This window comes from Branchiostoma lanceolatum, chromosome 13 (genome assembly GCF_035083965.1).
Source record: "Branchiostoma lanceolatum isolate klBraLanc5 chromosome 13, klBraLanc5.hap2, whole genome shotgun sequence".
NCBI classification, from domain to species: Eukaryota; Metazoa; Chordata; class Leptocardii; order Amphioxiformes; family Branchiostomatidae; genus Branchiostoma; species Branchiostoma lanceolatum.
Genome location: NC_089734.1, coordinates 11,118,164 through 11,135,224, shown reverse-complemented (window position 1 = coordinate 11,135,224; position 17,061 = coordinate 11,118,164). Strand labels below are relative to the sequence as shown.

Genomic DNA, 17,061 nt, shown 5'->3' with positions numbered 1-17,061 from the left:
GTTGGCATCTTTCAACTTTGATTCAGAATGACTTCTACCAACACAGATGAACTTTTAAGTGAATATCAATTTTATTTTTAGCAATTCCCAAATATACAATGCAGTTTATAGAAAGCCTGACCCATTTAATGAAGGGGTCAAGGATAAGGTCATATCTGTGTCTATGGGGATCACATATCAGGCAAACTTTGAGTGTCAATGACAACCAAATGTGAACCTGTCCTTCTGACATTGTGCAGTATGTTAGTAATGGACGGGACAGACTGTATACATGTATTGCAGTTATTTTAGTCAGGATCATCGCGTATCATGTCATGACCCAATATACATCACGTAATTTAAAGTCTGACCCAGTTATCTTTTTTCATATCGCACCCAACTGTTGTACCTATGCAATGGCACAATATTGTATGCCTGTTATAAAGTTCTAGAATAATATAAATGATTGTTTCTGTGAACGAGTCCATGCTGTAGGCTGTGTTTTAACACTTCTAATAGTTTATAGTAGCAGCATATCTACATGTAGGGTGGCCCTTTCTTTATAGCTTAACAGTTGAGCATCTTTGTTAGCACAAAATGCAACCGTTTGTTTGTATCCTCATTGATAACACAGATGGAGAGAAAACATCTGTAGTTGCTGGACCAGGTATTCTTACTACTTGTACTTTGGCAAGACAACTGGGTAATTGAAATTGCCTCACTAATTGACAAGTGCAGCTTTAATTTTCTTTTCCATCCCTCTTATTGTTTGGGAGCCTGTGTTCAACAGTTGTTAATTTTCGTAGTTAAATCTGTCATTTTAAGCTTGCAAAAATACATTTTCATCAATTTTATGTCTTGACTTTCAGTTTTTTTGAGAACGGGCCACAACTTTCTTTGGTCCCAACAAGCAAATTGATGGAGACTGCCATGATCAAGTGTCCACTTAACTTTGTCTTACAATAATATCATGTCCATGCAAGCATGCATCATGTTTTTCTTACACTGAACAACAGAAACATATTCTTCATACTTAGCCAAAACAACACATTTAATGATATCTGTTATCTCAATCAACTTCAGTTTAATTGTGGTAAAAGAATCTCACATCTACAGTATCTTTGTCATGGATAATTTCGTTCGTAACTTCATACATCCAACTTTGGATTTCCCCCGGACGACTTTGTCCTTGATTTCACAGTCACCTTCATTTGAACTTGAACGCCTGTTTGTATCACTGTAATCTCCTGGCCCCTGGCAAAGGCACCGGGATGAAATATGGATGAAATACAACCACGGTCACTCCTGCCCGCCCTACCCTTTCAGAAACACTATCAGGGAAAATGAATGTACAGCGGCACCAATTTAATTTCTTCAGTCTCAGATTCCCAGTTTTATTTTTTACCTTCACCAAGAAGGTAATGTTTTGGGGAGCGTTCATATGTATATGTGTGTGTGTGTGTGTGTGAGTGTGTGTGTGTCCGTCTGTCAACATAATAACTCTAGAATGCCCGAATGGATTGTCATGATACTTGGTATGTGGGCAGGTCTTGGTGAGACCTCGAAATGATTAGATTTTGGGTCCCCTAGGGGCTTGTTATGGTACTGCAGCAGAACGTGCGATTTTGTAATCTCATGCTCTGGACAAGATATTGTCGCGATCTTTAGTTGAAATGCGAACACGGTCACTCCTGCCCGCCCAACCCTTTCAGAAACACTATCAGGGAAAATGAATGTAAGGTGGCACCAATTTAATTTCATCGGATTTGTGGTTTCATTTTTTTTCCGATATGAATAAAAGTAATAGAAAGATCACAATCCGTCATATTACCGTTCAGGATGTGAGTCAACCCCAAATGCTCGTATTTTGGAATCAACAGTAACTGTTCAAGAAAGACTTTGCCTTCCTACATGTATGTAAATACCTTCGCCAAGAAGGTTATGTTTTCAGGTGTGTGCGTCTGTCTGCCTGTGTGTGAACAGCATAATGAGCAAAGTTTATAAATCTGCTAAATTCTATGATAGGACACACATGTATATAACTGAGAAAGAGAGGAATATTGATAGATATCAATTAAGATCTATACTTTGTCACGCAAAAAGGTGTGCGGTTGTGGAACTCAAGTTATTGATTAAAATGGTACATCCTTATCTATGCAACAGGTGGTGGTATAGATAATAGTAATGCCATCCACCAAAGGACAGTCATTAATAACATTCATGGTATCATCACTATTCGGCACATGTAGCTTTTAAGATCAAATCTGTATTCACCCTCTGGCTTCATGAAGTATTCCTTTTGAATTGAAAACTGATTTCTGCACGTTTTAGGTTGAACCAGAAGGGCTGTCTCCAGCTTTTCTTCCATCCCCCTACTTGTTTTTGACTCAATGTTGTAAATTTTTGTTGTTGAATCATTTCCAGATAACGAAAATACATTTTTTTTCAATTCTATGCCATGAAGTTCAAATTTTTCGGATGGACAGGGTGACATCTTTGTCCATCCCGATGTAACAGTGTGGTCCAAGCTCCGCTTACTGACCAGTCTAACTGGTCCAGGCTTTCTAGCCTTGTGGTAAGTGCATTGGGTTTGTGAGCTGACGGCCCGGGGTTCTCGATACCCGGGAGTCAGGAGACTGTACTACTTGCCTCTTGCATTTCAGTGGTTCCCAAACCCTGGGAGCCCGGGTTCGGTTCCCGGGAGCCAGGAGACTGTCCTACTCGCCCCGTGCAATTCACCAACAAACAAGACAAGTTACTACATGTACATTGTGTACTACATGTACATGTAACTGAATGTCACTTCATCAAGGGCATTGAATGCAACATAAAACCCATGTGTACCACATTCTCAGAATTTCACAAGCATTTATTCATGGCTTATCTAACAATATTACCACCGGCAAAGTATCCCCATTTGGTCTGAAGATCCGAGTAAACATCATCACTTGTCTTATGCTGTCAACTGTTAGCGTTACCTTCAACTTGACATTCGTTCCAAAGCTAAGATTTTTTTAAATTGTCTGTCTGTGCAAAGCATTGACTTCTATGAACCAACTACATGGACATGTACTACTCAACAACGCACGTTGGTCTCTGTTCTGAAAGTTCAAATCTGTTCCTCTTACTTTGACATTGAACTTGAACTTGCTGCAAGGCTATCATTCGGATCTGTTTGACAAACTACTTCCTGATATGGTTTGTCATTGAACTTTAGAGACTACCCTGGTACCCTTGAACTTTGGAGACTATCCCCATACTTAGCCTGTTTTGCCATGTCCCATACTTTGACATTGAACTTGAACTTGCTGCAAGACTATCATTCTTATCTGTCTAAACTATTTCTGATATAACAAACATTGAACTTCAGACACCGCCCTGGTACCTTTCAACTTCAGAGACTGTCCCTGTACTGAGCCTGTTCTGTCATGTCTCTTACTTTGACATTGAACATGAACTTGCTGCAAGACTATCATTCTTATCTGTCTAACAAACCTATTTCTGATATAGCAAACATTGAACTTCAGACACCGCCCTGGTACCTTTGAACTTCAGAGACTATCCCTGTACTGAGCCTGTTCTGTCATGTCTCTTACTTTGACATTGAACTTGAAGTTGTTGCAAGGCTATCATTGATTCATTTGGATCTGTTTGACAAACGTCTTTCTGATATAGCAAACATTGAACTTCAGACACCGCCCTGGTACCTTTGAACTTTTGAGACTACCTCCATCCTGAGCCTGGGCTGTCATGTCAGTGTGTTGATGGGTGTTGTGGGGTTGTTCAGCCACATCAGGGCAATAACCCCAGGTTTGACATTGGAAAGTGGGTCAACCCAAACCCTCCATGTGCAGCCCAGATGTACACAGTCTGGGGACTGTCTGTCTGCAACTGAGGCTCTCTTGGGGGGGTGCAGGTATCCAAGAAATACACACATGTGGGAGGTAGATTTACTTGGACCTGTTCAGAAACATTTGGGCGATTCAATCAATTACATGCATGTAAACCTGCAACTTGGCGGAGTGAGTGAATGAGCGAGTGAGTGAGTGAGTGAGAATGAGTAAGTGTGAGAGTGTGAGTGAATGAGTGACAATAAGTGAGTGAGAGTGTAAGTAAATGAGTATGTGAATGAATGAATGAGCCAGCAAGCAAGCGAGCAAGTGAGTGAGTGAGTGAGTGAGTGAGTAAGTGAGTGATCTGAAATGTAAACAATGGTTGAACTTCTTGAGCTAAGCTTATAAATCCGTCGTTACCAGCTAAGACTGAAGTCTTGAAAAAAATGTAATCTTAGGTACAGCAGCAATCCTCTAAAAAATCCTCCATGCAGGTAAAGCATAACAAAAAACTATACCTCCATTTTTCATGGCGGTAATAGATTACCTACATATAGTACAGGCAACAAGTTAAACTTTTACCCTTAACATCTCAACTCCTTGTCACATTAGGTAAATCATCCTGTTTTGGTAAGTTTGTGAAACATTAGAACTTAAAAGTTTGTTGCCCTTCTTGCATCTTAAGTTACAATGTCATGTACTTGGTGATTTCTGCACATTACTGTAACCCCTACACATGCCCTTTATAGGAGAGGACAGACAGAGATGACCCAAAAATAGGCTTCTAGTCTGGGACATCATGCAGATAGGGTTACAGGCCACAAAAGAACAGTGTCCAGCTGGGAATGTTGGACAAACACGATCAGTCAACTGGGCAGGGGACAGTCAAGTCTAGACTGTGAGCTACTGGTTTCTGTACAAACAACATACAAGTTACACAAAGAAAAGAGACATACACATATACATGTAGATCTATCTTACTTGCAAATATCAAAACGACCCACTAGCACAAATCATCCTTTAGGGCATAGCAGAAATAGATCACAGATAAGAGGGATGAGAATACAAAGGTCTTTTTGAAAGGTCTTCCCTTTGTCTTGTCCCTTTCTTGGTATTCTTTTGTTGCTGAAAATGACTATCTCTAAATGTATGTAAATTATTGTAATTTTCCATTTACTTTTCTTTAGCTATGCTAATTTAGTCAAGCTTAATCACAATCAAAACTGCTGTTTTTTTCTCCTTCTTTAATTCGATTTCACTTATATGTGCTGTGCTTGCAGAACTCTCTAAATAAAACTTTCTAAATGAAACAGTCCTAAAAATTGTAAAATCAAGATGATAGTAGCCACTGCCATGATGCTCAGACTATTCCTAGAAATTGTTCGAAAAGAATTGATGAAAATATGACACTATCTTAGTAAACTTTCTTGAGCTCAGACTCTGATGTAACTGACTCCAAGTTCAATGCCCCTGCCTTGTACCTAACCTACATTTAGAGACTGTCGGCCATATGGACTGTTGACAAAACTCTACCCTAAAGCACTGTTGCTTTGATCACTTAGACCGAACGATCCATAAGGTATACATAATAGTATGGAGTGAGAAAGTAATGATTTTGTTCAGTGTACCCAGACAAAATCATAGGCCATAATACATTTTCGGTAATTGAAAGCCCCAAGTATGTTTTTGTAATCAGGCCTGTGAGAATAATTACTTCTCATGATTGCCTTTAATATCGTGCTTGTTATTTTCTTTGCCGGTTGTCAAAGTGACAGACAGACGGTCTCTTGTTGTGAAGCAACATGCGCCTTAAGGTGTGAAGGTAATCATCTGTCACTTACAAATCACAATGATGTAGGGACAAGCTTGCATAACTTCTAGTTGAATAACTTGGAACCACCACTAAGTCCCTAGAAACAAAATTTCCAGTAATCACATGTAGCATAAATGAAGATTGTGAAGAAACCAAAGTGGTGGATTTTTTGGTATAAACAATTAAAAAGATTAATTTAGATAGCATAAGCCATGATAAGGCTGGAAAAGCTTTAAAACAAATAGCTATAGAACATGGCTCAAGAAAGCAAACAAATTTTTAGTAAATTTTTTTGATACAGGGTGAACTATGAATGTTAATCACTGAAGTCAATGACACATAGACCCTAGACTATTGTAAGTTCATCTAGTAATTAAGGTCTAAGGTATTAATCCCCTTGCTTAAAGAGAGTCAGATGTACAATTTCCCACCTTAACAAAAGTCTTGTTCGATACCGAACTACAATGAAAGCCGATCAACAAATTGAAAAAGATTTAACGTCAAACATGACCTGAAAATACATTGTACACCCTTCTCAATAGTTATACCAACTTGGAAACAACTTCCAACACCACATGGATGTCATGAAAGTGAGATCTTGGGTAGTAGATGTTTATAAATATTGCTGTATTTGTCGGCTCAGGTCAGATCTAAACTAAACACAGACACAGCTGACCGCTCTGCTATGTAAAGTGCTGAGTCGGAAAACTCTCTTGAGGGGACTTCTGTCCACAACATTCAATTTTCTAACTGTACTTACAAAACAATTATCAAAACACTGATGTCTTATATTACTGCATGTTACAACTTAAGCAGAATTGCTATCTTACAGATTCAGAACTCTACACTGCTTAAAGGGGCATATTGTGACATGAGCATAAAACAAAATTCTTTGTTTTTGATTATTTTTCTACATCATTAGTTGAATCTACCTTATTACACTGCACAGCAATATTCATCACGTATGGATGCGACTTTGTAGTATCGTGCGGACGTCTTTTAGAAAATTGTAAACGCAATCCCCACCACCACTTGACTTGTCCACCATTTTGTCGAACCATCGCCGAACACGCGATCGAACGTGCGACGTTCTGAAGTTTGATCACTTGTGGTGATTTTCCTATGACCTTCGATCTCCGACCGTAACGGTCGATTCGATTATTTCTTAGCGTTCTACGCTGGCTTATTTGCGTATTAACTTGCGGGACGCAAGTTAAGATGTAAATGAACCAGATTTTACACGTTTTGCGTTTTTCGTCGTTTATTAATGGTTGAAATGTGACAAAATGACGGGAATATGTTGGAAATAAGTAACAAATAAGTTACAAATGTGAATCTTAGTGTAAATCTTTCAAATTCTTACTATTTGTAGTTTTTGCCAACCAGATTCTACAATATGCCCCTTTAAAGTAAGAATTTGTTCCCCTTAATTTTCATGAGGTACAGGTGAATTTTGAAATCAGTCGCAAAAAAATGAAAACTACCTAAACTCAACACTGATATTAATTCCATATCTTAAAAAGTCAAGTTTGAAATCAGTCGCAAAGAACCAAAACTGCAATTGTCTACAAATACGATGTACATGTACATGCTCATGTTTGGTTAATTTATCCCTCTACTTTACCCTTGAAAAATGCAAATTATAGGTTTGAAACATCAGACAATGATGACATTATCTTGTCACATTTGGCAACGACAAACACCCTATAGAATTGAGAAGAAAACAGAGAATACATAAAGAAACGAGTGATTCTTAAACATGTCACAGAAAGACATACTTGACAGTTACATTTGAAAAAGCACTGACCTTATCTTTGACCAACCAAATGTCCTCCATGTCCCCGAACTTCTCGAAGGCGTACTTGAGCTCGGACTCGGTGTGGTTCTTACTGCAGACGATGAAGATGCGCGAGTTGGGCGGGTTGTCCATGTCGATGAGTCGGGAGGAGCCCAGTTTGATAACACTGCCGCTGCCTCCGTTCCCTACACAAGAATGTGCAGAAAAGGCAGAGACCACGTTGGGTGAATGGCAACCAGTTAATACAAACACAGCCTGGCTTCTCTTTTTTTTTTAATGCCCTAGCTGGCTCCCCACTGTAACACTAACAACAGATGTAGAATTCCGACCCTCATGTGGTTTGTTCAAGTCTCCAAAGGAGGCAGTCCTGAGAAACTCATTAAGGCTTCCACGTATTCCACAGTGGGGGAGAGAAGGACACTCCCCTTCTTGCTTGCATCCCACAAGAAATTGCCTGACCTTGACACCCCTACCAGGTAAGAGTCTACAGTTTCAATTCCATCAAGCGCTAGGATCCCTATCGTAATGACACCTAACCCAGATAATCTCGTCTGTATTCTCATAGCACCTCAAAATTGGTGTAGCCAATGATATACTGTAAAGGCATTTAAGTTTGCGTGTTTTTTGTTTCGCGCTAAGGCGAAAATTGAGTGTTTGCGGTGGGTTTAAGTTTGCGGCAGCGCTATAGTCACATACTGCTACAGTATTGGACAAAGATGTTCGCGGTGGTTTTAAGTTTGTGGTGAAACGTCGCCGCCAAAACCGCAAACATGAAACCACCGCAAACATTTCTGCATTTACAGTACTGGCTTTGACAAGTGGTTCTATCAGCACTAGCCTACATCTTAAACTGACCCATCCCTGAACTTTGCTCTATATACATGTATCCTAGTCAATGTACCGTGTGGCACAGCTCACAAGATAGTTGAACTCAAGATGCAACAGTTTCTGCAATAGCTGACTCTTCAAGGTGAGAACATCCATGTTCAAAATGCTTTATCAATATGGTGATGTAAAAGTTGTCATTAAGCACCTTCTGTTTTCTGTTTTCTAATCTTCCGTTTCTAAAAATAAGAAGTTGCATGTGATCAGAGCGAACGCAGGCTGTCCTAGATCTTCTTCGCCCATGCTGAGTCAATTTTTATATATAAAGAGGGGCTTTACAATGAACTACAATTTGTAGAAAGAAGTCCTAAAAGCTTAACTTTTTTCTTCCTTGTCTTTCAGATTAAGAAGTTAATGTTAACCAAGCAAATTTAGTATTGGTAGATCGGTTAGTACTGTCAAAGGAAATATATACTGTAAAAGAAATACATTCAGCTTTCTAAAGAAAATGTACAGGTACAAATGTAAATATAGATTAAATGGTAAAGATGGCATTTATAATGATTGATGACAAGACACCACATCTGAATTTCTGGTACCTGTTTGAATTGATAAGAACATTTAGTATCTATATCATTGCAGACATCTTTTCTGAATTCAAAGATAAGGATGTTCTAGACAGATGCACATGCTTAACATCAAACTCACCTCTGCTGAGTGCATCAGTGAGTGAGTGACTGGAAATTTAATTAATGGGATGTCCTATACTGGAGATCAGGTGCGCTAACATGTCTTGTATGTTTGTTTTGAGTCTGAAGAAAATACTGCAGATGCATTTAAGTTCTGGTGAAGCGGTAGGGAAAAAATTGAGTGATCTCGGTGGTTGTTAGTTCGCAGTTGAAAGAAGGTGGTAAGTGGGCAGAAGACGAAACAAGCATTTTTGCAGTGGTTTTATGTTTGCAGTGAAGAGGTTACCACAAAAAACGCAAACAATAAACCACCACAAAGTTAAATGCATTTACAGTATCACTAATTGAAACATGGGAATGTGACTGGATTTACAGGCCACTCAATTGATAAGGAAGGGTGTTTACATATTCTAAAACAAATTGAGTTCAAGGAATACTCTTCAACACCATAACCATATCAAAACACTACTGTAACAACAATATTTTTCTCAGATTAAAATGTTTTGAAGACAGTACATTTCTAACTGAATGTCTCGAGTTTGAACTCAGGCACACCTGCAAACAACAAGTCTTACAATTTATCCATTTGTAACAACTAATTGCATTGGAATGGCCTTGGAGCAACCTGTTGCAAATGATAATAAAATGTCCTTCAGCAAGATGAGGGTCTGCATGGGGGCTCCTGGCAACGCTTTTCGCTGTATTCAGAAGAACCCCCTACATATTACACTAAAGCCAAGGAAGGCAATACACAAAATTTTCTCGCCTCCCTTTGAATAACGTGTATACAACGACTTTCCCTAAGAATTATGGGAAATGAAAATAGGCTGCCTAAGCTTTACGGAAAAGAGCATGCAGACCCTCAAAGAAATGGAAAGGGAAAACAGGGAAATCATATTAACCGCAGACCGTTCCTTCCATTCGCCATAGCTATTACATCTGTGTACAATTCAAATCATACAGACCCTCCCTCAACTCCCCTCTTCCTTTTCCTGATGTATTGTCGGCACTTTTGTGTGAACGGTACTGTTACTATTGACTAAAGTCTATCCAGATGGACCCAATATGTAAGGTTATTCCACTCCTCTTTGGAAGGGGTTGTCAGGTTCAGGTTTCTTTCACACTCTTTCATTTTCGTGAGCTAAACTTAAAATGTATTCCTGACCGTAGCAAATCATTAAAAAATGCATTTGATTGCCCTATTGAACATTCTAAGTGGAATCTCTCTACAGAGTAGAAAAGCTTTACATGGTTGCCAAACCTGCTGTTGCTAGAGGCATGAAAGGTTATCCCTATGCAACAGGCAAGTGTGAGGGAAGCACTGGGGATTTAGACAACTGGCTCCAGCACTGGGGATACCAACAAGTTATAAATGATATTTTTAATACGTTTGTACGTGCTGGACCAAAGCGTTGGGCCATCTGGGAATACAGCTGTCTGTGGGCTAAAATCCTTGGCAAAGTTCCCAGAACAAGTATAACATTTCAACCAATATACCAATGTGCAAACATATACATATAAGTATATATACACTTAAGATGAAATGTCTGCAATGTAATTTTACTGACGAATAAAGCCCCTGGCTTCTACCCTAATACATGCTTTAAATGGCTCAACTAATCAAATGCCAAACAATACCATATGTTACGTAAACATGTCAAAAATGGTTTTAAAAAGGCATGTATAACCAAAAGTTATTGCAAATACCTTTAGCAAATAATGTATATGTATGTCACTAACTTCATACGGTAGTCATTTAGTTATCATAACAAAACAAAAGAGTAGAATCTTCAATAGGAATTTTAGAATTATTTCCAATAACAAGATATATCGCTGTTCAATGAAATACCATAAGTCAATGTTTTCAGATTTGTTGACAGAAAATCTACATCTTTTTCAGATGGTGAAAATTTAAGTCCAATATGATTTTATGGTAAAAATATTTTCATATCTGTCGACAGAAAAGCTACATCTTTTTTCAAACGAATAAAAGGAAATCAAAACAATCAAATTCAAGTCCAATATGATTATAACACATACACATGACATTGTAAAAAGAGCTTGTCTAGACAGTCCTATTTACAGACTAACTTAAACCATTGTTGCCAAACAGAACATACAGTAATGGCATAACTACATGCAGAGCATTTCAAAGCTATAATGTATTCAGCAAAAGGTGCAGTACAGGTGAAGTATTACAGGTGCAAAACAGGTGCTTGTCAACACCTACCTGGCTTCGTAACCAAATAAATCACGTAAGTTCTGCCCAGAGCTAGACAGTCGTGGCAACGTGCTTCTCCGAGTAGGGCACAAAGTCTAAAATTCCCTGCAACTTGGCAAAAGCTGTCGACCAAGCTTTGAACCTCAAATAATAATGCTGCCAAGTAGCTGGCACTGTCTTCTTTGCATAAATTATTCACCATGGACATGTGCGTCACATGTGCGTTATTCCCTCCTTTTTCTGCGGGATGATATTATCTATAACTTGATAGTCTCGGGCCCCGTTGCATCAAAAGTTCCAAATTTGGCATTTTCAAAGAGGAATGCCTCCCACCCTGTAATCTCCATCTACTATAGCAAGATGCCTGTACCTCACAGATCACATATTGAAATAAACAATGTCATTTCTCTCAAGTTACACGGCATCAGATATTGCAAGAACTTTGGTGCCAGCTGCTATATCAATGAGCTCCAGTACATACTAGCAGGGCTCAAAGATTCCTTGTGGATAGAAAAGCATATCTATCTACTCATAGCCATGTTCAACCAGGTGGTACCGCTCTTACTGTAATTCTTGTTTCTTTCACTGTAACTTTATGTTCACTGTTTTCACAGTCACCTCTGTACCATGAACTTATAATCACGGTGAAAAAACCTGTTGTTATAATTTATGATTCCTTCACACATCCGTTCTGTAAATCACTTGCTGCCACGTGACTGTGAAGTTTAAGTTCAGTGAAAATGTCCATTTTCCTTGCACAGTGAAATTTTGCTACCGTGAAGATAAAGTGAATTACGGTATTCCTTGTGGATGCCGCTTTAGATGCTGTTGCAGTATTTATGACATAGTGAGCGAATTTCTTTCTTCTCCACAGCCCCCTCATCCATAGGGAAATCTATCTTTCCATTTTGCATGACTGCAGTTGTCACTCTTCAGTTAGCTGTGTCTCTTTGGTAAAGACCATAACTTCACCTAATGCCTCCCCATAGGAATCCCCCCCCCCCACATTGCTGCAGTTGTCATGCTGATTGACAGGGATAAGAATTATGGAATCATGATCAGAATATCAACATGTTGAAACTTCGTTCATCTAGAGTCCATTCCGAGTCACCGCGAGGGTTTTATAATAATATTTGTAATCATTTTGAAAAATTTCTAATAAAAGAATATCTGACTGACAATAGTTCTAAATTTTTCTAAAAGATCAAATACAAAAATATGAATTCATTTGAATTTAATTAGATAATTTAGAAATATTCTGAAAGTAACTGCACAAAAACCTCTTTATTTGTAATGATTTCTAAACATCTATGTGATTATTTAACTTTTAGAAATATTAACAAGAAATGGTAGAAAATGGTTAACAATGGTAGAATGGTGATTGCCCCATAAAAGTAGGTGCTAATCTGGCCCTTCTGTCTGGCTTTGTACATCTTTAGACTTCACTGCAGGATACTGTTGGGTCCTTTGTGGAGAGCATTCTTCCCTAAACTTTGCGAGGATGTGTGAATTGCTTTCTTCCCAGCCCTCTGACCTATTTATAGAGATGTTACATATAATGGTAGAAAATGGTAAGAAATTGTAAAAAATTGTAAATAATGGTAGAATGCTGTTGCCATTATTTAGAAACCATTGTAAATATCATATTCTACATCATGAATATTTCTAAAGTTTTAGAAAACTGAAGAAATATTTAGAAAGTTGAAATCACATTCAAAATATTTCAAAAGTATCAAATCTCTTACACAAATAATAACAATAACTTGAAAATAGTTCTAAATTATGACAATAACAACCCTCGCGGTGACTTGGAATGGACTCTACTACAGACAACATGAAATTTTGTGGATACGGAACCCAAATATGATTTTGCAAATATTTAATTTGAAAACCTTGAAACCAGCGGAAAGTGTAATGTTACATGTTGATGTGCGAATACTGTAGCTTTGTTTAACATTTATATATATCAGTATACTAGAAGTATCCTTTCATCCTTTTATCTCAACAGATGAAGGTAGCAAAGATCAAAATCTCAAGCTTCTAGAGGTCACAGTGTCATGGTTGCAGAGGCTGCAAGGTCATGGTTCCAGAGGTCACAATACCATGGTTGTGGTCAGTGTTATGGTCAACTTGACTTAACTTGCTTCAAAGCAATATTTGATTAACCAAGCTACACTTGTGCTCATAATCATCATGTCTGCCTGCTTAGGAAGAGTTAAAAAGTTAGAATTATTCCCACACCTTTTGGTGTATAGGGGCAATGCCCATCAAACTTCCTATAGCCCTTGGGCCACACATGCACAGGCCACTACACTACAGTAAGGGGCTAGTCTACTGGTACGCCTGAGAAGAGAAGGGTGGAGTTTTGTTTTAATCTGTGAATGGAAAACAAGGATTTCGGCGGTTTACTTAGTAATGTGCGGCTTCCGTCAATCACAGCAGACATCCTCCCAGAATACCGAAGGTCAAGTTCCAGAATTCGGCATTCTTGGCACTCCTGCAGATCACACTATTTCTCTTAGTTACAACCTGGTGTGACCGGGTCAGCGGGGAAGTTATACGTTCAAAGCAAACCTTCGTCTTCCTACTTCCATGTCTTCACACTACACAGAGAAAGGTTTTTCTTCTGAGTTACTTCCCTTACAAAAGACACTTTTTAAGTTACATGTTCTACTTGTACGTTTACATACAGCTGATGATTTGTTTAAGACACACAGGAGAGGGTCTGCATGCTCTTGTAAGAAAGCTGTAGGCAGCCTGACAGCCTGTTTTGATTTCCCGTAATTCGTAGGGATCACCTAATTTGTAGTAAGATAACCAAATTTTGCATAATTGCCTCCCTTGATTTTAGCGTAATACATAGGGGGTTATTCTGAATACAGCATAAAGCGTTGTCAGGACCCCCTCACACAGACCCTCACAATATGCCTGTCATCACCTGAAATCTATTAGTACTCTTAGGTCTGAAGGACTACAAAGGGCAGACAGGTACAATTCCTAAGCCCCTCCTAACTGGCAAGTCAGGATTTAACTGTTAATACATGTAGGCCAACTTTTCGGTGAGAGATATTTTGAAATTTTGAAAATAAAAACCGTTAAAAAACGACTTACCTACTTATTCTAGATTTTGCTCATGTACAACTCCCCAAATGGCACGGATGAAAATACTATTTGGTATAAGCTCTAGTGCAGACAGGAGCTAAACTTGGCATCAGCCTCCACATTCCCAGTGTGTTTATGTGGGCAGGTTGGACTGTTTTGGTAAGAGACCACAGACATTCGGCTGCCCAGGCCTAAGGCAGATTTACACCTAATGAAATCAGTCAGTCATAAATAATCACTTTCCCCTTGAAAGTGAAACCCCTGGAAGTAATTGGGGATGGCGCAGGCATGGTGGTGGATTGAAATACTGTAAATGCATTTAAGTTCGGGTGGTTTTAATTTTGTGGTAGGGAGAAAATGCAGTGTTCGCGGTGGTTTTAAGTTAAAACATTTGAGACAATAATAGGAGGGTAGGAGGACAAAAAAATTATCGGTGGATTTAAGTCCGTGAAGAGCTTACCACAAAAACCACAAACATAAAACCACAGCAAATGTTTCTGCATTTACAGTACCCTCCAAGCATAGGTTCGGCTCTGGCTTGTTTTTGACGTCTTTTGAGGCATCTTTGTCGGACAATCTATTTTGTCATGTTTCTTTCTTGTCCACCAGTCAAGAAGAAAACAAGACACAAAAGGGGGCCCAAAAAAAAAACGCCCAAAACAAGCCAGTGCCGAACCTCTGCTTGGAGATTAGAATGAAAGGCAGGGCTTGAAATACCATGCAATTTGTAGAAATACTTCAGCATTATCAAGGTGCCTCTTCTCTCTTTTGCATCCAAAAATAATAATCTCTACCAGACTGACTACGCTGGCTGTAGTGTAGGAAGAATGATTTTGCTGGGGGAGTTTGGCCACCATAGGGTTTCATTGGTCAGGCAGAGTCAATCTGTGGAATCTGGGTAACGTTGGGTAACATAAATTCGGGATTTTTCCGATAATGGTTGACTGAAATCAATCTAGCAGAACAATAAACCATCCTTTTTTTCTATTATTCTGTCAGTATCATGTACTATCTTTGCACTAATCACAAATATGGTAGATTTTGTCTCTAGTCGTGCTGACACCATAATATTTCAACTTGAAACTACCGTCCGCCGCACGCACAATAAAGGTGCTGTCGGACAGGGGGGCACATTAATTCGGGAGAGAAGATTCGTCTTGAATATCTTACCGCTAATCACATTTTATACAGCAGCTATTCGTTCCATCCTTGGCTTGAGGAGAGTGCTATGGATATAGACGTGTCCAAGTAAAAAAAATACACGAAAAAACGGCCGTACCGCACACATCAGGCCAGTTCGGGAACAACCCGTGTGTTGAGTCGGTAGAACTTCACTCAAAGTCGGCCCATCGTCATCATCGGGCGACGTGTAACGTTACATTATTCATGGCAAGTTAGCTGGATGCCGTAGCAATGGTAATACTACTATGTCCATGTGTTCCTTGTTGTGTTAGGAGCAAACTTTGAGGAAAATATCTTCCTCAGTCCACTATCACACGCAGCATTTAGACAAAAAAGTGTTCCTCACAAACCTTTGTCGTCTGCTTGACAACAGGATTCTGGTTAACAATATGGCGGCGGGAAAATACACGTGCCGTAGGTTGTAGCAACAGAGAGGAGTTTTGATGATTGATCACACTTAGAATCCAGTTGCAGGTTAGCAAAAGAGATTGTAATAAGTTGTCTTATAAATAATTGTGTTTAGCAGGCAGGAGATGTGACATTTGTCTTATAAACCAGCGAACAACCGTGCTGGGTGATTCTCCCACGAAGCCCCCAGACTCTGTCAATAAGGGACGGAGAGTTTTTGACGTCGCCGACTTCTAATGCATGGTTATCGAAGCTTTTCAGCCAGTGTTCTGAATACGTTAGTCTATCTGCTTTGCATTGCTGGCGTTATAACTGATTTTGCATGTGGCACATATCCCTAAATACGCCGTTTTCGAAAAATCGCGAATTTAAGTACCCCGCGAATTTATGTTACCCAACGTTACAATAAAAGGCAATAAAAGTAATCTGCTCATTTTCTGAACAAAGGCAGTAGCTTTGGAGTTGAGATCATTTAAGCAATAAATCAATTAACACGTGGTCAGATGCAACTAGCAGACTGCTGGCTTTTTTGGTTACCCGGTTGATCTTACCAAGTGATTTTTTTGGCCATTCAAAACTTGCTAAAAAACCCTTGCTAAAAGTGTTATGTCCCCACAGAAAGGCATACATGTATAACATTTTGCACAGAACTTTTAGTAGTACAAATGTATGTATATCAGAAAAAATAATGTATACATACATGTACATAAATATCAATAACCATCAAGAAAAAAATTGACTCTAAGGTTGACCAAGTAAAAAAATCCAAACGAACCCTTCGATAACCCCTCTTGGAACCGTATAGTCCAGCTAGAATGCCTAACTATCTAACTGGTACCAAATATATGAACCACATTACAGATTAGAGTAGGAGTAGAGAGAAATGTCCGGAGCTACATACTATGAAAATGTGGGAGCTACATGCAAGTACTTACAAGGAGGAAAACAGAAACATTCAAATGTGTGCACTTTCAAATATACGGTAACCAGAAAGGGATTTGAGAATTTCAGAATGAAAAATGGCAAAAACATTCGCCATATTTGTTTATACTCAAACTTCCATCAGTTCCATGTCTTGCTGACATTTGAAAAGTGCCTTGACTGTTATGAATGACTGAATCAAATAATTTGTCTCCATACCCCTAAGGGATAGTTGTACTAACAGAGCTAACACCTTTTAGCCAAGGGCAATTACAGACCAGATCAAAACA

General features: G+C 38.9%; 1 protein-coding gene across 4 annotated transcripts in view; it reads right to left on the bottom strand.

Moving 5' to 3' along the window:
* LOC136446786 (RNA-binding protein 45-like) overlaps positions 1 to 17,061 on the bottom strand; it is a 68,026-nt gene that overhangs the window by 34,122 nt on the left and 16,843 nt on the right. For 2 of the 4 annotated variants that reach the window (XM_066445361.1, XM_066445360.1), the window contains exon 2: positions 7,433 to 7,608. In XM_066445361.1, coding sequence (XP_066301458.1) covers positions 7,433 to 7,608 — 176 coding nt within the window. Of the gene's footprint in view, positions 1 to 7,432; positions 7,609 to 11,167; positions 11,382 to 14,269; positions 14,390 to 17,061 lie in introns of those variants that run through there. The other 2 variants (XM_066445362.1, XM_066445359.1) reach the window with 2 other exon arrangements.